The 23,257-nt window shown below is 39.8% G+C and overlaps 1 protein-coding gene across 2 annotated transcripts in view; it reads right to left on the bottom strand.

The window, feature by feature from the left end:
- The window catches only part of adcy3a (adenylate cyclase 3a), a 55,154-nt gene extending 35,780 nt beyond the window's left edge, over positions 1 to 19,374 (bottom strand). For both annotated transcript variants that reach the window (XM_056263109.1, XM_056263111.1), the window contains exons 1-7: positions 18,232 to 19,374; positions 13,970 to 14,119; positions 7,428 to 7,558; positions 7,227 to 7,338; positions 3,146 to 3,273; positions 2,829 to 2,987; positions 1 to 78 (exon numbers count right to left, since the gene is read on the bottom strand). The exon at positions 1 to 78 is cut by the window's left edge and continues 88 nt beyond it. In XM_056263109.1, coding sequence (XP_056119084.1) covers positions 1 to 78; positions 2,829 to 2,987; positions 3,146 to 3,273; positions 7,227 to 7,338; positions 7,428 to 7,558; positions 13,970 to 14,119; positions 18,232 to 18,906 — 1,433 coding nt within the window. In that variant the 5' untranslated portion in view covers positions 18,907 to 19,374. The remainder of the gene's footprint in view (positions 79 to 2,828; positions 2,988 to 3,145; positions 3,274 to 7,226; positions 7,339 to 7,427; positions 7,559 to 13,969; positions 14,120 to 18,231) is intronic.
- Positions 19,375 to 23,257: the final 3,883 nt, after the last annotated feature.

Below are 23,257 nucleotides of genomic sequence, written 5' to 3'. Positions count from 1 at the left end.
CGGTCTCCGCCATTCCCTGGCTCCACATCAAACTCCCCGTGCAGACACTCCAGGGTATTCTGGGAGATGTGCACTCGCCTACAAGACACACATTTGAGTTCAAGCATAACTGGTTTTCTGAGTCCGCTACTGCCCGTTCTTTTACTGATTACACAACACTTACTGTAAGCAATCTATAAATTATCTGTTGAATAACTCAAGAAGAGTCACTAACCACCCGCAAACCACTTTCACCTAGCTGTATCTGTGCTGGTTTAGTGCTGAGCTGGAAGCATTTTCATTAAGCATATGCCCTTGTGAAGAATAAGTACACTTTAGCATACATATTAGTAACTATATGGAAAAATACACAGACATAAAAAGAGACTTTAAAAGAATATACAGGTGAAACTGGAAAAATTTTAATATCGTGCAAAAGTTCATTTATTTCAGTAATTCAACTTAAAGATGAAACTAATATATTATATAGACTCATTACGTGCAAAGTGAGATATTTCAAGCCTTTATTTGTTATAATTTTGATGATTATGGATTAATTTACCCTAAATTCAAAATTAGAAAAGGTTTTCAAAAGCTGTAAGCCATAATCATCACAATTATAACAAATAAAGGCTTGAAATATCTCACTTTGCATGTAATGAGTCTATATAATATATTATTTTCATCTTTAAGTTGAATTACTGAAATAAATGAACTTTTGCACGATATTCAAATGTTTCGAGTTTCACCTGTACTTGTAATGTAATGTTTTTAAATGTAATTAGCTGAACTTATGAGTGCTTTTTTGGCTCACTGAGGTCGGACTAGTACATCTTTATATGTGATTTCATAATTATTGTCTACGAAATATGGTTAAAGAGAACTGCTGAATGTACTGGCAAGCATTTATGGGAAACTAAAATGTACTTTAATGTCATTTCTATTGAAACCTGTATGTCATGTATTTAAATATATTTGTAATTACACATTTGTAAAGATGAACTTTTAATTTAGTGCACTTAAAATTGATCTAATATCAAATAACACTAGTATTTTAGTATAGTAGAAGTATTTATAGTATAGTATGTGCTTTAGTATGTTAGTCAACATCAAAATAAGTGTACTTCTTTGAAGCATGACAAAAGATTATTAAAACATAATGATTAAAAATATACTCTAAAGTTAACATTATTACTACCGGTAGGTGTGTTAAGAAACAGTCATATAAGTGTACTCCCTTTAAATACACTTAAGAGGCCTTTTATTTCATTAATTATTGCAGATTTAAAAAAAAAAAATACTTAAAGATTTGCAGTACACTACAAGTGCACATTAAATACAATTAAGCGTACTTCTCTTTCACAAGGGTGGGTCTCATTGTTAATGAGTATTACTGATGATGATGATGATGACGGATAAGGGTCTAATAATCTGGCATATATCCAGATGTGTGTATCCATGAGTGTTCGCTCATGTTTGGTTTGCAGTATGTGGGCGTAATTAGGGAGGACTAAAGTTTAGCTTGAACAACCAGATGCATTTACACTTGTCTGAGTCATTTTTGCAATGACGGATCTGCCGTCTGTCTTCTCTGTGTCTCAGAGGGCATTTACACTGGATACACACATGAATGAAGAGCTGCATGATATATAATCAATCAAACACAGGCTGTGATTTAATTAAGTAAATATATGTGCTACCGTTTTTTCAGAGTGAAGGGCGTCATTTACACGTGTGTAGTTCATGATACAGTGTCTCAGAACCGCTGCAATTTAATATAACTCTGAAATAATAATAATTATTAAGATTTGATTGTGATAATTATTAAATGCATTAAAAAAATATATATATATATTGTAATAATAACCTTGTGCTGTATAATATTCATCAAATAAATTTTGTTTTACTGTAAAATTACAATATTTTTATGTCTAAATTTCTTACATTTCAAACGGTATACCATCAAGCTTTTATTTTGATGGGTTACCAGCTAATAAATAAATGCGCTGTTGGTTTCAGAGTGAAAGCACTATGTTCATTTACATACGTATTTGAAAATTAGGAAATATTGTAATTTTACAGTAAAATAAAACTAATTTGATGAATTTTTTTACGGCACAAGGTTATTATTACAATATATCAATCAAATTATAAAAACTATTATTTTAGAGTTATATTGAATTGGTCAGAAACGGTGTGAATGTGGCCTATGAAAACTGAAGTGGAAAGAGATTTTTTATTAACTGTTGAATTTATGGTTTGTGTTGGTTCTTGTAAAGAGTAAAACACATTTTTATATATATATATATTCACTCCCAAACAAGAGCTGACAATCGATTTAAAAACTAATTAATACATTTTTGATATATTTTTATATTGTAATACATTCACATTGAATCTCCAAAATGATGTAGAAACAACATAAAGAGGGTATGTTTTAAATATTTATTTAACTAAGCACTATGAATGAAGTATCAGTCTTACCAATACTGATGTTGATGTCTCTATTAAATGGATTTTTCCCCTCAATTTTAGCAACTAATTATAGACAATCAACATTACAGTAAAATTGAAAGCTACCGATTTGAAAATTAAATAGGCTTTAGAATTTAAAACAATCTTCACATAAACCTATTGCAATAAATGTCTCATTTAGCTGTGCCTTTTGATGGTTTAATCACTTTTGGCCACTACTGTACATTGCAGAAAAACAAATGATTATTTTTCCGATATCGTGCAGCCCTACAGTAAAAACGTATGAAATGGCCAAATCTAGTGAATTGACCCTAGCATTCTCAACCAAAAGCAAACAAAAAAGCTTTAGCACTTGTGAAGGTGCAGCTCTTTACCCTGGTATTCCTCCTGCCTCCATCTTGTTGGCCACCGTCACATCAGTAGACCACACATCATACTGCCAGCGCTTCTGTCCGAGCACCCCGCCCAAGACTGTCCCAGAATGCACCCCGACACGCATGTCCACATCGGTCTGCGTCTTCTCTCGGACATATCTGAAATCCAGATGAACGTGTCAAACCTTGTCATATTCAAGCACGCCCGACTTAATCTATTTATAAATAATTGTTATGAACCAGTCACTAATTTCCATGAACAATCCTGATGACACTTCATGAACAGTTCACGAATTAAATGATTATGCATCACTTACGAAATGGCCTCAACCATAGCCAAGCCCATCATGATGGAGCAGGCCGCATGGTCATCGCGGTAATCTGGAAGGCCACAAATACAGTAATAGCAGTCGCCGAGAATCTTGATCCTCAACTGGTGGTATTTCTGACGAGGAAAGAAAGTCGACCTTTAGATTTATTCAGGCTTTACTGGTCAAAAAAATGATCAACCAATAGGCGATGAAGCGTCAATAGAGTGCAACAGTGTACGTCCACTTTTTCAGCTGCCTAGGTTAAGGGAGTTTTGATCAATTTCTTCATAGAGACTATCGTCCTATTGTTCCTGCTGTTTGTCTTTCTGTGATTAGTTCATTTTTTCTTTGGGTGCGTCTCAATCAGCTCCCTAGTTTCCTAGGTGGTGAATCCATATCGTGTACATGAATTCAGGCACTGGTTAGGACAGTAAGGATTACTGCTACATTATGATAAATTCTTTGCTTGTTACATATACGTGCAACATTTCAGCCCTGTTTAAAATATAAATGTTAGCTAGATTGTGTTAACTCCCTGTCTAGTGTTGTATGTTTATGCTGAAATATAATAAAATAATGGTTTGTTTAAAAAAAACTAAAAAAACATCTATCGTGTGTCATTTTGTGTAGTGAGTTGGCTCACGTGACTTTGCGCTTCAGAACTTCCATTTAGGGAACATAGTGAGCATCGATGCTCCCTGGTTTTCAGAGTGCATTGTGGGTCTTTTTAGAGAGCGAATGTTTTAGTGCACTGTAGGATTTTGCGCTTGAGGAACCCTACTCACTGCCCTGACTACTGAACTACAGTAGATAGCATATTAAGACGCACCCATTGTTTCTATTACTCTCTTGTTTGTTTACATAGTTACCCTTATTAGTTACCATAACTACTCATTTCCCACACCTGTTAGCTTGTGAATTTATACCCCAGAGTTTCTCTTGTTCTTTATCTGGTAGTGATGGGATAAACAAAGCTTTTCAAAATCCGAATCACTTGTTCAAAACAAATTAATTTAAATAAACATGTCTATTGCACTTGGATCCGACACTCCCTCGTTACAAAAGCCCCGTCACAGAACACCAGACTATGTGGTTCCAGCAGTAAGATGAATCCGGCTCCGTGAAGGCACACGTACACTTAAGGACCACACTAGAGACTTCTTGGACATTGCTTATCTGACTGACCTCCTGGACTTTGGCCTCATTGATTTCTATTGCCTTGGAATAAATAACCATTTTCAATCAATACTTCTCTGTGATGGTCCTCGAGGGTTGCTGTGTGAGTTCTTGGAGTACGTCCTCCAGTTGAAAGGTTCCCCCTTTTACCGTGGGGGAGGTGGAGGAACCAGTGGTCTGGAGTCTGGTGGTCCCAACGCTTCCAAGTCTGGTGGTCTCAGTGCTTCCAAGTCCGGTTGTCTCAGCGCTTCCAAGTCCGGTGGTCTCAGCGCTTCCAAGTCCGGTTGTCTCAGCGCTTCCAAGTCCGGTGGTCTCAGTGCTTCCAAGTCCGGTTGTCTCAGCGCTTCCAAGTCCGGTGGTCTCAGTGCTTCCAAGTCCGGTGGTCTCAGCGTTTCCAAGTCCGGTTGTCTCAGCGCTTCCAAGAATGGTGGTCTCAGTGCTTCCAAGTCCGGTGGTCTCAGTGCTTCCAAGTCCAGTGGTCTCAGCGTTTCCAAGTCCGGTTGTCTCAGCGCTTCCAAGTCCGGTGGTCTCAGTGCTTCCAAGTCCGGTTGTCTCAGTGCTTCCAAGTCCGGTTGTCTCAGCGCTTCCAAGTCCGGTGGTCTCAGTGCTTCCAAGTCCGGTGGTCTCAGTGCTTCCAAGTCCGGTTGTCTCAGCGCTTCCAAGTCCGGTGGTCTCAGCGCTTCCAAGTCCGGTTGTCTCAGCGCTTCCAAGTCCGGTTGTCTCAGCGCTTCCAAGTCCGGTGGTCTCAGTGCTTCCAAGTCCGGTGGTCTCAGCGTTTCCAAGTCCGGTTGTCTCAGCGCTTCCAAGAATGGTGGTCTCAGTGCTTCCAAGTCCGGTGGTCTCAGTGCTTCCAAGTCCAGTGGTCTCAGCGTTTCCAAGTCCGGTTGTCTCAGCGCTTCCAAGTCCGGTGGTCTCAGTGCTTCCAAGTCCGGTTGTCTCAGTGCTTCCAAGTCCGGTTGTCTCAGCGCTTCCAAGTCCGGTGGTCTCAGTGCTTCCAAGTCCGGTGGTCTCAGTGCTTCCAAGTCCGGTTGTCTCAGCGCTTCCTAGTCCGGTGGTCTCAGCGCTTCCAAGTCCGGTTGTCTCAGCGCTTCCAAGTCCGGTGGTCTCAGTGCTTCCAAGTCCGGTGGTCTCAGTGCTTCCAAGTCCGGTGGTCTCAGCGTTTCCAAGTCCGGTTGTCTCAGCGCTTCCAAGTCCGGTGGTCTCAGTGCTTCCAAGTCCGGTTGTCTCAGCGCTTCCAAGTCCGGTGGTCTCAGCGTTTCCAAGTCCGGTGGTCTCAGCGCTTCCAAGTCCGGTGGTCTCAGTGCTTCCAAGTCCGGTTGTCTCAGCGCTTCCAAGTCCGGTGGTCTCAGTGCTTCCAAGTCCGGTGGTCTCAGCGTTTCCAAGTCCGGTTGTCTCAGCGCTTCCTAGTCCGGTGGTCTCAGTGCTTCCAAGTCCGGTGGTCTCAGTGCTTCCAAGTCCAGTGCTCTCAGCGTTTCCAAGTCCGGTTGTCTCAGCGCTTCCAAGTCCGGTGGTCTCAGCGCTTCCAAGTCCGGTGGTCTCAGTGCTTCCAAGTCCGGTTGTCTCAGCGCTTCCAAGTCCGGTGGTCTCAGCGCTTCCAAGTCCGGTGGTCTCAGCGCTTACAAGTCCGGTTGTCTCAGCGCTTCCAAGTCCGGTTGTCTCAGCGCTTCCAAGTCCGGTTGTCTCAGCGCTTCCAAGTCCGGTGGTCTCAGCGCTTCCAACTCCGGTGGTCTCAGTGCTTCCAAGTCCGGTGGTCTCAGCGCTTCCAAGTCCGGTGGTCCCAAGTCCGGTGGTCTCAGCGCTTCCATGTCCGGTGGTTTCAAGTCCGGTGGTCTCAGCGCTTCCAAGTCCGGTGGTCTCAGCGCTTCTAAGTCCGGTGGTCTCAGTGCTTCCAAGTCCGGTGGTCCCAAGTCCGGTGGTCTCAGTGCTTCCAAGTCCGGTGGTTTCAAGTCCGACGGTCTCAGTGCTTCCAATCCCGGTGGTCCCAAGTCCGGTGGTCTCAGTGCTTCCAAGTCCAGTGGTTTCAAGTCCGGTGGTCTCAGCGCTTCCAATCCTGGTGGTCCCAAGTCCGGTGGTCTCAGTGCTTCCAAGTCCGGTGGTCCCAAGTCCGGTGGTCTCAGCGCTTCCAAGTCCGGTGGTTTCAAGTCAGGGGGTCTCAGCGCTTTCAAGTCCGGTGGTCCCAAGTCCGGGGGTCTCAGCGCTTCCAAGCCCAGTGGTCCCAAGTTTGGGACGCAACAGTTCCCCTGCTCCTTCCAAGGCATCGGCAACCACTACAGCTCTTCCCGGGGCGGCTGCGTCCCCTCCTGAACCCTCTGCCTGCCCTGTCACGGCCACAGAGGCTGTCTATGAACATCTATGAACATCTGTCCACCCAGTTATGGCCATGGAGGTCGCTTTTGGACTCTCTGTGTCCCTTGTCATAGCCGTTTTAGCCATCCCTGAACTCTCTGCGCATACCTGTGTCTGTGATCTTATCTGAACTCTCTGGGCTTTTTCTCTCTGTCCTTCCAGAGCCACTGTGGTCTTCAGCCCCATCTGCTTCACAACGGTGGTCCAATATAAATCTCGTTAAATTATAAATGCCTTTTGATCAATTTAATGTGTCCTTGCTGTATAAAAGTATTAATTAAAAAAATCTTACAAACCCCAAACTTGACTAGACTATGTCATTTATAATGTTTTATGTCTTCAGGATTTACATTTGTTTTAGACGAAGTTGAAATCAGTCTGATTTATGGCATCTACAGAAGCCATAAAATCTGGTTCTCTATGGAAACTTTTTTATTACTTTAATTTCTACTGTTGCACTTCATATGAATAGGTTAAAATCTGTGAACACCAAAGAGTATTTAATCTTGTAAACTTTACTAAACGTATAATGAAAAAAGGATGCATACAGATAACAGAAACTCACAGCTGCTAGCTTGTCGAAACGGGCAAACAATTCGTTAAGCAACTTAACCAATTCCTGCGCACTACAGGACGAGGACAGCTGTGTGAAGCCCACGATGTCTGCGAACAGAATACTGCAACAGAAATACAGTAAAAGGCTCCTTTTAGTAACAATCTGCATCAAGCTTTGCTCTCATTTACTGAAAATCTGCAACAAACTCACCTGACATTCTCATGCCGATACATGTACATCGTGTTGAACTGCTGCATCTCTTTCTGACTGGCTTCTTTCTTCATGTCCTGAAGCATCTCGTCTGCGATGTGCTTGGGCAAGATGGACAGCAGGAGACGCTCCTGTATGAGGAAGAACATCGACTGATTATACGAACATAACTGTCTTGTGCATTTGTTACTGTACATGCGCATCTGCAGACTTGATACACACAAGTTGTGCACATAAGGTACATTGTCCCAGGCCCTGTAAGATCACATACAACCTAGAAGCTTTGCTCAGTTTCACTACGTGAAATCTCACGGCCCACAGAGAAGGAAATGAATAATTGAATAAAGTCGTTATTTTTGTTTGTTTTTTTGCGCACAAAAAGTATTTTTGTCGCTTGATAAACTTAAGATTGAGCCACTGTCGTCACTCGGACTATTTTAACGATGTCTTTCATAACTTTTTGGCCGGCCAGTTTCGATCCCTTAGAAGCCTATGGAGGAGTGATCCAGCTCTCAGATTTAATCACAAATATCTTAATTTGTGTTCCGAAGATGAACGAAAGTCTTGACACTCAGCTGATCCACATCTACCTATAAGAATACAACGCCCATCACTGTATTCATATTTAAGCTCCTTCACCTTCAGTATTATCAGCAGCTATCGCGTTTCTAAAGGGATAATTACCCTCCTCCATCCCCAGCTCCTCCTCTCGTCAGTCAGCATTTGGCATTCTGATTCCCCTTGAATCAGAGTTAAAATTCTCTAATTATGTTGTATATTAAAATTAATTAATGATATCTGCTATACATTCATGTTGGTTCTGTTCTGTTTACCCTAAGCAGGGTTATTGCTGCTCTTATCCATGCTAGGCTACATGGATGCGCAGGGAGTTCTCGCCCAGAACAGAACCATACCACCAGTCCAAACTGTACGGTAACTGTCAATCGTATTTGAAGATAGTGGTCCTGACAGAAGCTTAGTCAACTAATGACCTCATAACTAACAGACTAGGGTTCGAATCTAAAATCGATTCCAATTCTGGAATCAGATACTTAAGGTCAAGAATCGATTACTTGTTATGAAATTAAAATTTCGATTCCACTTATCGATGTGTGTGCATTTTAATGTGATTTTAAATTCTGCATTTGCTGTTTTCTGTGCTGGACACAAAAAGCCACCTCTCATTTAGTGCATGAGTCTTGAATTGAGTTCTCTTTCGCGTCTTCTTGCACTTGAATGGACAAAAATACACACAAAATGATGTCAAAATATCCTCCTATACACAGTCAGTTATGTTTTAAGTGTACATAAACAGTTGAGAAAGAAAACGTATGTGTCGATATATTGGATCAGGGCCTTTGATCTTAAATTGACAGCAAGAGAAAAGAAAAAGATCACTCACTGATCTTGACTGAATAACTTGATAACTTTAATAAGGATTCATCTGTATTTTACTTATGAAAAAAAAACTCAGCTATGGAAGCTTGTTTCCGACACAATAACAAAAAAAGGTCATTGTGACTTTTTATCTCACAATTCTGACTTCTTGAAAAAAAATCTAATAAATTTTTTTTGGATTTTGAGATAAAAACTCACAATTATCTTTTAAATTGGTTAAAAAGAAGTGTTCTTTTACATTTGATTTCACAAATGATTTGTATTTATTTGTGCTATTGCTAATTTGCTTATTGTTCTTGTTATATGACTGACCATATACTTGTCTTTAATAATGTTTGAAATTTATATTAGTTAGTCTAGTTTATTAGTTAGTTGTTCTTTAGGCTGCTGATTAAAATCTAAATGTTAGTTTGACTTCTTTTTTACCATGTTGGAATCGAAACTGGGAATTGATAAGAATTGTAATCCATAGGCAGAATTGGAATTGCTAAAATTCATACAATGTATAAACACACATGGAGTAAAAGCCATAAATCCTTATTTTGATTGCTTCAAAAAAGCGACAAACCTATACGTTCAAAGCTAAAGGAAATGCAGATGAAACTGGAGGGTGGAAAAACACACACAAAAAAATATAAAAAGGTATTGGTCAAATATGTTCCTTGACCAGGAACTGATACACCAGATGGGAACCTGTGAACATGTCCACTCACAGAAGGGGATTTCAGTCCCAAACATATTTCACAACTGATCACACGAGTGGCTTTGCTTTGCCTCCAGTCCACCCCGAGGCATCGGCGTGATACGACTCTGACACGACAAGCAGGACAACGCAGAGCCCTTTAGCGCGCACACACACACACACACCCACCCACCCACACACTGCCGCTCTCCTCCAACACATTCTACCACTCCTACACACACACACACACACACACACACATGAGCAGAGGAGGCAGCTGACAACATATCAGGTCAGTATAATCACCCGAGAGTGTGACAATAAAAGAAGATAAAGGTTGGAAGGGATCAAGAGGAGGGAGTCGCTAGTGTGATTACAGCTGACATTGTCTCAGGAGGTTGGTCGCCATGGTAACCCGCTGTAGCCGGATGCTCCTTGATTGGCTTGCAGACCCCGTATCCCAGCAGCCCCTGCTTCTCCATTAGTATTCAGGGAGTTTCTCCTCATATGCTTCTTATCGGTCTGTTTTGCTCTCTCTCTCTCTCTCTCTCTCACATATACGCACCTATTTTCCTTCTCAACTTTCCGCTAATAGGAAGTGTTTGCTCTGTAAGTGATGAACTGACTGCTGAATCGATACACACATACATGAAGCAATTTCCTGCCCAGACAAAAACTGAAAATCCACTATGACATCACACAGTTGCAGCCAATCAGAACATATCAGATGCTAATGCTGCCTTCACGTCCAATCGGAAATTTTCAACGTCTCACTTCTGATGTCGTGATTACGCGCTCGTCGCATTCAAGTGCTTCGTTGTTGTAAAGAACGGGAACCATGGAGGACACCAGGTTTATTCTTGCCTATTAATTGGGAAATTCTTATTAAAGCCAAAATGATATTTTGGCATCCCATTCATTGGGAAACATTCCCCACGGTATTTATACTCAGCTTGATCACCATTCTGGAATTTCAGTCAAATACAGGCTATTTTTGCTGTGTATAATACATACAATACGCTTCAAATGACTGTTCATATAACGAAATATGCACTACTTAACAACAAGACATATGATGTAGTGATGCAGCGGTTATGGAAAAAAATGAAAAAAGAATAGCAGTCACGGCCACAATCGTTCTCCCCTCCGCCATGTTTAAAGTTTGTGGCCCGTCCATCTCGGGAACTTGGGTATCAAAATTATTATCCTCAAACTTCCCAGTCGTAAATGCGAATTGAGAGGGCGTTCGTCCAATTTTTAACTAGGAAACTCGTATTTACGATAATTCCGATAGCATGTGAAGGCAGCGTTAATTAATATACAGGTTTGTAGGGTGGGATTTTAGGCCAATGAGATTTCACTGTGGGCGGGGCTACATAACATGACATCACAGGAAAACAAACCAGCTGATCAACAAAATCAAGTTATTACATTTTATACGAAAATACGCTTAACATTTTTTTCATTGAGTACAATAAAAGTCCGTTCACAAATTTATTATCATTGTTTGGTGAATTATCACTGTCAAAATCTAGTAATTTCAATAGCAATCCGCGCAATCAGGAAGCGCGGAAGATTTCCCCATGCAGATTTCGCAACAGGTTCAAGTCTGTCATGCAAATTCGCTGCATTGACCAACAAAAAGACAGAATAAATATGTTCAATATCTAAATGTTAGTTTGACTTAATTTTTTACCATGTTGGAATCGAAACTGGGAATTGATAAGACTTGTAATCCAATCGGAATCGCTAAAATTCAAACAATGTATAAACAGACATGGGGCCCTATTTTAACGATCTGAAACACAAGTATCAAGCGCGGAACGCAAGTAACTTTGTGGGCGGGTCTTGGGCGCTGTTGCTATTTTACCGGCGGGATAAATGAGTCCACAATTTCGGAGTCCACACTTCGGTGACGTAATGTAGTGCAGACCTATAGGGCCCTTAGCGCGAGTCCGCGAGGGCGCATTGAGAGGTATTTTTGGGACAGACTCGATCGTCACGCCGGAAACAGGAAGACGGTCTGATTGTTGTTATGGACAGGAGCTACAGGTTCGGGGAAATATGCGGCCTATTGTTGTTGTGTTTACATATGACTCAGTAAAGCCCGGACATTCTGTTCTATTTATTTAATGAATCATAATGCGATCGTATTATTCAGCTCGCTATTATTAGCCTATGTTTGAGACATCAACCACTGGTCGATGATCATAATGTTTGTATAAACTTGTCATAAAAACCGTAATGATAATTACACTTAAATATTTTCTTCTCAGCCATGTTAACAATTGTCCGTGAGCGAAATCTCCTCCCATCCGTCGTCTGATTGGCCTTTCGCAAGGATTCCTGGGTAGTTAAAGTGTGTGGAGCCTGCATCTATGAGGGCTTCGCGGAAGACCGCTTCAAGGGTACACAGGGGGCGCTGCTGAGCACACTTCAGAGCGTTAAAATGGGACGGCCTACGGACTCGTAGACTCGGCGAGCACACGCAATTTAAGTCCACGTGACCGAAAGTCCGCATGAAGAGCGCCATTTGGGACAGGGCCAATGACTCTTGCGCCCAACGCAAGTTTAAAAGGGGTTGGTCTGAAAGAGCTTCATTATTCATAGGTGTGGTTTGGGCGTAACGTGAAATAAGCCAATCAGAGCGTCATCTCACATTCCCTTTAAGAGCAGGAGCGCATGTTGCATGGCGGATTGTTATTATTATGGCGGATTTACCAGGCGCGCGCCAGGAGCGGTTCACAGCCGAGGAGACCGACGTTCTTGTCAGGGCAGTGAAAGACAGAGAAGTGACGTTGTATGGGGATGGGAGTTTTTTTATCATGGTTCTTGACGGACAAACTAATTTGTCAGATGTCCTTATATACATATGTGTCTTGCCACTATTGGGCAAACAGGTCTGATCCGTCATTACTACAATTAGCCTGAATAATTTGGGTAAATGTGTAAGCTAGATTTAGATCTTCATGGACACCACAATGATTTCCCTCATGTGTTAATATTTTTCCTTGTTATAATGTATGATTTGCAAATCTGCATCTGTGTTGATGAGAGAATCAAAGTGTATGCGCGTTGTGCACCCGCTACATTATGGCCAAGCATGCGCGCTTAAAATAGCATTATGAACAACGCGCAACGCGCCATTATTCTCTGGAACTGCAAAATAGCACCAGGGATTGTGTGCGCCGAAACACGCCTCCTTTTTGCGCCGACCCGCTCAGGGAGCGCAAGTTCCTTTCCTAGTTTACCGACGTGCGTCTGTGGAGGGAAAAGCCCGCTTTGTGCGGGTGCAAAATAGGAATGATACATGTGTCAGTGTACAAAGTCATTTGCGACGGGTGCAAGATAGGGCCCATGGAGTAAAAGCCACAAAACCTTATTTTGATTGCTTCAAAAATAGCCACAAAGCTACAATTACACAGCCTGGTTAAAACCAGAGCATTCTCAGTTGTAACTGAGTTATGGTCTGGCAAAGCGTCATAGACAAATCATTTCCAGAGGGGCGTCACCAGCGGACGTCGCGGATAGACCTAAACCCAATCAGAGCGATGAAGGAGATGACGTATGCAGAGCGGCGGAGAAACATCTCCGAGTGTTGTTCTTTGCTCGGTTTTTAACTAAAAGGAAACATTCAAATCGCTTAAAACAGACGCGATAGCTGATTGGAACGAGTGATGTTCGACGGCGGCATCCATCTTTGTAATGTAGGCTACAAAATCTGCTTCAAAATCCCAGCGCTGTCGTCATCGTGTAAAGCCCGCCCCAACGCTTCTGATTGGTGCCGCGATTTCGGCGGATTGGAAATGGGCTTGAATGAGCTCTTTGCCAGACTAACTTTCAGAGCAAATCTAAATTTGCCGGAAGTTGTCTGGGTTTTCCCAGGCTAACAATTACATTCAAAGCTAAAGGAAATGCAGATGAAACTTGAGGGTGGAAAAACACACACAAAAAAATATGAAAAGGTATTGGTCAAATATGTTCCTTAACCAGGAACTGATACACCAGATGGCAACCTGTGAACATGTCCACTCACAGAAGGGGATTTCAGTCCCAAACATATTTCACAACTGATCACACGAGTGGCTTTGCTTTGCCTCCAGTCCACCCCGAGGCATCGGCGTGATACGACTCTCTAACAGCTTCAAGTTTCTCATGCAAATTCGCTGCATTGACCAACAAAAGGCTGCTTGGGTTGAAGAACCTTCATACACCGCTACACTATAGATATAAAACTTTTATCCTTGTGAAATATCTCAGAACTTTTGCTTACGAGACTGAATCATACGACCAGGAATAGTGCTGCATGATTAATTGAAATAAAACTGAATTTGTGCTGTTGCAAATAAGCAAAACAGGAAATGCTGCTTAGCTCATCAGATGAGCATGTCCAGCGGAGGAACCGACCGCTCAGCAGGAGAACATTCCCACGCTCCTCCTGGTTTTGTGATGTTTCTCTCACCTGCTGCTGACTCTGCTCCTCCAGGTTGAGCTTCACCTCCAGCGACTGCCGGGCCTCCAGAAAGGCCTTGCGGTGTTTGCGGTCGGCCATGTAATACGACATGACGCCCACTGTGATGGCACATAAGTAGATCACAATGTTGGCCAGCAGCTGCAAGACAGAACAACACTATCATGACACGCATCCACTGTTCTTACACAACCCTTCTTGACTTAGAGTCTAAGCTGTATTATATAAGCTATGTATTTATGCATACGGCCAAAAGTTTGGAATTACGATTTTTTGGTGTTTTTAAAATAAGTCTTTTATGTCCACCAAGTCTGAAAATATAGAACTGTTTTCTAATGTAAAATATTTTAAATGTATTTTATTCCTGTGATCAAAGCTGAATTCAGTGTCACATGATCCTTCAGAAATCACTCTAATATGATGATTTGATGCTCAAGAAACATTTCTGATTATTATCAATGTTGAAAACAGTTATTCCAAATACTGCCAGTTTATATGATTTAGAAAACATAAATAATTGACATGAAAACAATAAACAAAGTGATTGAAATTACTGTCAAGAACTAAGTAAATTGCAGTTATTTAAAAACTACCATGATGTATAAATATTTTAAAATGTAAAATAACAATATCATTTTTTTTCACCTTCCAGTAATAAGAATTTGCACAAAACACACACACACAGAAAAACAAACAAACAAACACATGCTGTTCCAAAATATGCATTATTTTTTTACTTTTGATTTTAGGGTGAAATGACCTGGACATTGTGAGATTCACTCTATCACAGAAGGACCTGCACTGCACAGTAATGCCACTATGAAGCGTGGACTCGATGTTTTTGCTCTGTAATGTATTCTTTCTAATACCCTGCTTTCTGTGTTACGTCTCTCGGGGCTGCAGTCTTGCTGAGTAAGAAGAGCTCAGCATCTCGGCTGGACACCTGCCGGCCCTTCTGGCCCCTTCTACCATCTTACGACTGCAGAGCCATAGACCGACAGCATGACACACGCGCACACATGCACAATATCAACTATAACAACCACAAATATATTTATGATGCATCACCTGAATCTGATGAAAGCATGCACAGTCATATTTCATCCAAAAACCTAAATTCTATTATTATATATATATTGCATTAAAAAATTGAAGACCAGATTTTGTAACATTATTATGTTCATGACTAAAGAAATGTAGGGCAGTACAACATGCTACCATTATGTTTAAATGCTTTACAATTTAAATAATATATTATACAGTATTTTTCTTCAGCTAACTAAACTTACAGTCTAAAAAATGATGATGTTGTTTCAACCCAAATTTGGGTCAAATAAGGACAAACCAATTAATTTTTAAATTAAATTGTTTAACCCAACACATGGGTTAGTCCATTTTTGAACCCGACTTTGGGTTAAAACAACCCTGCATTTTTTAGAGTGTATCTAAATTTATATCTACTTCATCTCTAGGTCGCTGGTTAAAAGATAAAAGATAAACGTTTCAAAAAGGGGTTTTCGCAGCCATAGAAGAACCATTTTTGGTTCCCTAAAGAGCCTTTCAGTGATCAGTTCTTAAAAGAACCAGGTTTTTCTCATTTTAATAATCTAAACTCTTAACAATAATTTTCTACTATGAAGAACCTGTCAAAAATTCAATAAATATAAATAAAGAACCTTTTTTTAAGAGTGTATGGTAGCTACTACATGGGGAATTTCACATGTGAGATCCGATGATTTATAAAGTAAAAATTGAATTCAATATAATTCTGAATCTTTAATTCAGTCTGCCTGCAGATGTTTCTTCACGAATCATCTAAACAATCTATTTTAGTAAACAAAATGTAAGACATTTCAAATTGTAATGTAGGAACCATTTCTTAAATAATTAGTAGCATAAAAGACAAAAACTATTCCATCTAGAAATGAGTATTATGCATTAAATCCTAAATTTGATCAAATCTGTTTTAATATCTGTAACACTTTACAATAAGGTTCCAACATTATTAACTACATTAGTTAACAATGAATAATACTTCTAAAACATTTGATTTCAACATTATTAAAATCATAAGTTAATATTGTTAATATTATTTAGTGGACCTATAAGCTAACAGAAACTATAACGGACATTAACAAAGATGAATAAATGCTATAACAAATTAATTGCTCTTTTTTACTTAATGTTTGTTAACATTATGGGATCTTATCCTTTCTATGAACTAGCACGTCTTTACACAAACATTGGCAGCTGGATTTGTAACTCAGAGAAAATGTTTCTTATACAGTAAGTACCGGTTATATATATATATATATATATATATATATATATATATATATATATGTATGTATTTGATAAAGATTGTTGTCACTGACACTGAGTCTTTGAGTTTCTCAGGTTTTAACACCAGATGAATCAGACTTTGATCAGAATCCTCAGAAGGAGCTGAGCTTCATTTACACTCTTAAAAATAAAGGTTCCCGAAGGGTTTTCACAGTGATGCCATCGAAGAACCATTTTGGGTTTCCCAAAGAATCTGCATGTTTCAGCATGTTTTTCTTAGTGTGAAGAACATTTTAAAAATCTAAAGAACTTTTTTTGGTTACACTTTATTTTAAGGTTGTTACAGTAGTTACATTGTACTTACTCAAATAAGTACTATTAATTAACTGTGTACTTAGAGTTATGGTTAGGGTTAGTTACTTGTAGTTATGCTTAATTTACTGTTCTTACTATAGTAAGTACATGTAGTAACGTGTAACTACATCCCCTTAAAATAAAGTGTCTCTTTTTTCCCATAAAAAGAACATTTTGTGGAATGAAAAGATTCCCTGGATGTTAAAGTGTATTTTTTTTAAGTGTAGAAGAAAAATTTCAGGTCCGACAAAAAACCTTTCAGTGAATATGTCTTAGAAGGAAAATAATTCGATGTTCAAGGTAAAGGAACTTTATTTAGTGTAGTGGGAAAAGGTTTTTTAGGATCTTTGTGGACTTCACACTAGGACAAACAATGGTTCTGTTCACTGAAAGGTACACTGATATATTTATAAGAATATATAAGAAAATATATTTTTACGAGTGTAGAAGAACAATTGTGGCGCCCACAAATAACCTTTCAGCGAATATTTCTTAAAAGGAAAAATTCCATGGATGGTGTTGAAACTTTATTAAGTGTAGTGGAAAAAGGTTTAAAAAAAAAAAAAAAAAAAAAAAAAGGTTCTTTAAACTGTACTGTTGACTCAAATGTTCTTTGGGGAACCAAAAAAGGTTCTTCTATAGCATCACTGAAAACCTCCTATTTAAGAGAGTATAAAGAGTCTTTTGCGGAATGGAAAGATTCAACGGATGTTAAAAGTTCTTCACAAGAACCATCGAACCCAATACATTTTGTTTTGAGAGTGAAGAAGAACAATTGTGGCGCCCACAAATAACCTTTCATTGAATATTTCTTAAAAGAAAAAATTCCATGGATGGTGTCAAAACTATATTTAGTGTAGTGGAGAAAGGTTTTTTAGAGACTTTGTGGACTTCTTTAAATTGTACTGTTGACTCTCAAAGGTTCTTTGGGGAACCAAAAAAGGTTCTTCTATTGCATCACTGTGAAAACCTCCTTTTTAAGAGAGTATAAAGAGTCTTTTGCAGAATGGAAAGATTCAACGGATGTTAAAGGTTCTTCGCGGAACCATTGATCCCAAAAAAAAAGAAAGTATTTTTGGTGTCGAAACTCTATTAAGTGTAGTGGAAAAGGTTTTTTAGAGACTTAAAAAAAAAAAAAAAAAGGTTCTTTAAATTGTACTGTTGACTCAAAGGTTCTTTGGGGAACCAAAAATGGTTCTTCTATGGCATCACTGTGAAAACCTCCTTTTTAAGAGAGTATAAAGAGTCTTTTGCAGAATGGAAAGATTCAACGGATGTTAAAGGTTCTTCGCGGAACCATTGATCCCAAAAAAAAAGAAAGTATTTTTGGTGTCGAAACTTTATTAAGTGTAGTGGAAAAGGTTTTGTAGAGACTTTTTTTTTTTTTAAATGGTTCTTTAAATTGTACTGTTGACTCAAAGGTTCTTTGGGGAACCAAAAAAGGTTCTTCTATGGCACCACTGTGAAAACCTCCTTTTGAACCCTTTATTTTTAAAGAATCTTTTGTGGAATGGAAAGATTCCATGGATGTTAAAGGTTCTTCACGGAACCATCGGTTCCAATAAAGAACCTTTAATTTTAAGAGACTCCTGCCATCTCTCCATCATTTTTCTCACCTGTCTTCCGAGAGCCGCCCCCTGAATGTCCTCTTGCTGCTGCTGGGCAATGGTGACGCCGAGGACCAGTGTGTGTACGCCACAGGACACAGACGTGATCAGAACTATAGGGGTCAGTCTCAGCGGCAGCGTCAGAAAGAAGGAGAAGCTAAAGAAAGCCTGCCAGCCTACAGTATCACTGGGCTGATGGAAGCGGGCAAAGTTCAGTCCGAGGTAACAGAAGATCTGGGCCGCTATGAGCACCCATAAGGCGTAGGGCACCAGGCGGCGGGTCACGCGGTCGGGGAGAAGACCGAACCGGCACAACACGTACAAGAGCACGTCTGCTAGCAGTCCCACCGACGCCACGACCACAGACGCCAGCTTATCGCTGGAGTAAAGCACGGTGCACATCACGATGACGTAGCAGTCGAACAGGGCGGCGAACACCACCAGCACCAGCAGGGTCTCGTGCCGCTGCCGCCGGAAATACGTCTGGTAGAGGTTCTCCAGAGAGTCTGGAGCGAAAGTTAAACGCATGAACCGCGGGAGACACAGGCAGCAGCCGGAGCTGCGTACGGTCACCTCGTGTGTGCGTCCCACGGCCTGTCCCGGGTCAGAGGGCAGGGTGACCGAACAGTCCGCCGAATACTCCGCAGAATACTCCGGCTCAGAGAAAGCCCGGTTTCGAGGCATTCTGGGCGTTGGATTGTGAAAAACGCTATGAAAACTAGGCTAGTACTCCTTTTGGGTTTTAATGCAACCGGCGCTCTAAGAACATTGCGCTTGGGTCGCTTGAAACGTGTCGGGTAACGTCCAATCCTGAGATCAGATCCGAAGTCGCCACTTGATTGTCATGGCGCATGTTTAGATCTTGCATGCATGTTCGTGGCATTGGCGCTTTGGCACTTCGAGAAGCTACACGCCTTTTGTTTTTCCTGATGTCTGCAAAGACAGGGCCCAGCAAGTTGGCGACAAAAAAGGGAAGCCGTTTACTACACATCCATGAGACTCTCTGTTCCCAATCCAGGATCCAGTCTCGGTGTCCACCAGCGCTCACTGTGGGTTTCCATGGTGAATCCTCGCATGGATGAAGAACATCAGGAAGGAAGAGATACGACCATTGAACGAGAAGTTTCGCCCCAGATCGACATGACACCCTGTGAAAAGCTTAAATGGACAGAACAGACGTGATCGTGATCGGAGTGCGTATCGTGGCCAGATACAGTCTGTTATTATAATGCATTTCTCTTCTTCCTGTGCATCATCAGGATTCACGCAGGAAATACATGTTGCGCTCCCGAAATATGGAAATGCATTTCACAATACGCCGCTGCTGTCTTCTGTTATGCTAAGAAATGGTACATATCCTGACATTTTCACCAGTGAAATCACCACAAGACGTGCAAAACGGGATTTCCCCAGATGTTCAGTGATGAAAACGTGGATTTATTTATCTTGCAGCGCTGCCTTTATCCGTAACATATCCACATAACATAACACAGTCATTCGAAGATGTAAAGTGTGGCACAGATCAATCACAAAATCACCCGTAAAACGCAGGAAAATCACCGTATGCTTGACTCGAAGGCTTTTCCCCCCACCAAAAGTCATCAATAATCATCCGACTTTCCGTTTGAAGGATGAAAACAGAAGATATTGGCTCAGTCTTCAGTTCTCCTGCCCTGATAGACCAGACCTGGCAGTTTTCATTGAGTCTCTGTGTACATATACGGAGATTCAGTCGTCCTCACTTTCTAGATGCAAGCGAACATCATGTCCGATTCGTGGAGGAACCGGTTCTTATTAATGATTCATACGAACCGATTCTCTAAGCTTTAGCGAATCATTCTAATGGAGAAAGTTTGAGTTAAAGGGATAGTTTACCCCAAAATGAAAATGTTGTCATCATTTACTCACCCTCATGTTGTTCCAAACCCGTATGAGTTTCTTTCTTCTGTTGAACTCCAAAGAAGATATTTCTAAGAATGTCGAAGAATGACAGCTTAGTTATCTAAAATTCGTAATCGAATTTAGCAAAATGTAAATTTATCAATTTAAGGAAGGAAAGGAGTAAGACATAAATGACATGTTGAAAGCAGAATGTAGGCTATGTCATGGGAAACATAGTTATAAACAGCATATGCTTATACAAAATAAATAAGGACGTAAAATGCCGCACAAGACTTTTGGGAACACTTTTCAGCGATGACTCGATTCAATCGATTCCTCTAAATCGATCCTTCAGAGCGAACCGATTCGCTGAAATGAATCAGACTTCTCCATCGTACTATGGCGTCGGCTTGCGACAAGAATATTCATTTGATTGTGCTGACGTATCTTTGTGAGTGTCCAAACACCCATCCTGTTTAATATTCATGAGCGTAACCTTCTCTATAGTAGGATTGGCCACTGGCCAGACTGTGTCAACAGCTACAATTATTCAGCCCATCTTGTTACAAACCCTACAGCAAATTTCTATGAATATAGCCTAAATTCAATGCAAGAAAAAAAAAAAAAACCTTTGCTTAGGGCTTTTTACATGTAGGCGATTTACAAACCTGTAAACACTCTCAGTGTAAACAAAATGTAAAGAATACAAATATATTGCTAAAGGATTCAAGTGTAAAACACAAGTAGCCTACTCATTGATTTGAAATCATTGAGATATTATTATAGTATTTTTTATTATTTTGAATGAGTTTTATTGTTGTATTTTCTGTTTTCATTTTACTTTTAGTAAGTTCTAGTAATTTCTGCAGTGTGTTTTTGTCATTGTTTTGTTATTATTATTATTTTATTTTATTTTCAGTTTTAATGTAGGGCATCAAGTTGCAACTAGCTGAAATAAGTTAAATATATTTTATTTCAGTTAACATTTATTTTATTTTCAAGCAACAAAAATGTTTTATGGTTTTAGTTTTAGTCAACTATAAGCCTGGTTTGGAGCGAGACGATATGAAGTAACATAAAGTCACATAATAAGGTTTTTAATTAAATATATAAATACCCAGATCTCTCTCTCTCACACACACACACACATACACACAGGGAAGTTGCTTTACCGCAGTGAGGGCTAAATGTGTGTGTGTTTGGATAGCTGTGGGCCAGTATTTAGCAGTTGAACAGGCCCATACATGTTCAAGAAGGGTTGCTTTAACGTTTATCAATAGCATTACATAAAATGACGTGTTTTAGCTACTGTTAAAACTGACGTTGACAGTCTGACACCACTGACATCACCTCAGGGTCGTATTGATTATTCCACTGAAACTCAGTATTGAACAAGTGATCAATAGTCAGGCAGCTGACCTTTATAAAGCATACAGAAGGCATCAACACACATCATGCCTGACAGATGCATCACATCACATCTACTCAAGCATGAATGTGACATCACATGAGTGTGTGTCTGTGGATGATATCCCGAAGTCACTGCTGTGCACCTCAACACTGTTTGCTGTGATTAATATATATTCCCAGGCTCTGGTTGCTAAGTACGCAGTGAGAACCCGAGGGAGACAGGGAGCATGGTAATTATTAAATTCGCTTTGCCTCAGAGGTTCATAGGGGAACAATTATGGAATACTTAATTATACATGTGGAAGTTTGGGACTTTAAAGCTTCAGGGGAAAGCAGAGTGAAGAAACTGACCTTTTAGCACCTTGTTTAGTCGTGTTCTCTTCTGCAGCTCAAGCATTGTCCAGTTCATGCTAAAAGCTCTGTGTTTGCTGCAGTGTGAACGCTTGCTCGGAGGGAGATCAGGGGGTGATAGAGTCTCTGACACTTCTGGATTGTTGTAAATAACGTTTCTTAAATGTTGATTGCTGAGTCACGGTTTCCCAGAAAACACCATTTTGTTTTCCTCTCTGCTATGAAAAGGAAGATGGCAATGAAACTCACCTTGACAAATCAGTGTTTAACTTTTTACAGCTGATTATTTTACAGTTGAATTAAAGCCTGAGTAGTAACTTTGAAAATAATGTTATGTATGTATGTATAAATAAATAAAGCATATGTCCAATGTAGTATCATCGGTAGAATACTTGAAAGTATGGATATATATATATATATATATATATACACAAACACATTCAGAAAAAGCTTTCTCTCTATACATACATAAAAAAATTGTGTTTATATAATATATGTGTATATTATGTGTGTGTGTATATATACTGTACACACACACACACACACACACACACACACATATTAGTTTATAAGTAAATGGGAACTGTAATATCTTTTTATTTGTATTTTAGTTTTAGATATTTTAGTGCATCAAGTTGCAACGCGCTGAAATAAGTTATTTTTTTATATATATATATATTATTTCAGTTGACGTTTATTTTCATTTCAAGTACAAACATGTTTTTATGGTTTTAGTTTTCTAAAATAAGCATGGATGGAGTGAGACAATATGAAGTAACATGCTGATTATACATATATAACAGTCAAATAATAAATAAAAACGAATAGCTTTTTAATAGATAAAACAATGTAACAGTAAAATATAAAAAAAAAAAAAAAAAAAAAAACATTACCAAATACTTCATGATGAAGTGGCCCTTCGTCAAAATGTAGTTAAAAAATGTCAAGGTAAATAAATGCTACAATTTCCAAAAGGCAACTCACTAAAACAACAACGAATGTATAGTTCATTTGTATACTTTTCATTTGCATACAACACCACGTTATGCTACAAACACATTATTATTTTTAAGTTGTTCGTTTTTTTATTATTATAATAGGCTATATCTATTCATAATTTAGTTAGGTAGCTATGTAATTGAATTAAAACGATTAATTTATTTAATTTGGTTTAATTGTTATAAAACTCAACTTCTGTAATCTGTGCAGGCCTGTTTAGCTTACATTCAACAACCTTGCAAAGCATTTCAAACGAGTTTACTCCATTCTGACTTCCAGTTGTATTATTCATAGACAAAATTATTATGTCTATGGTATTATTACTACATGTATTACGGTCGCGCGTGTGACAGCCAGCGTGCGCGCGGAGGCTCGAGAGACGCAGGCGCGCAGG

The sequence above is a fragment of the Rhinichthys klamathensis genome, unplaced genomic scaffold (assembly GCF_029890125.1).
Source record: "Rhinichthys klamathensis goyatoka isolate OS25496 unplaced genomic scaffold, OSU_Roscu_1.1 h1tg000198l_1, whole genome shotgun sequence".
Lineage (NCBI taxonomy): Eukaryota > Metazoa > Chordata > Actinopteri > Cypriniformes > Leuciscidae > Rhinichthys > Rhinichthys klamathensis.
The sequence above is the reverse complement of the archived record's forward strand: the minus strand, read 5'-3'. Positions and strand labels throughout refer to the sequence as shown.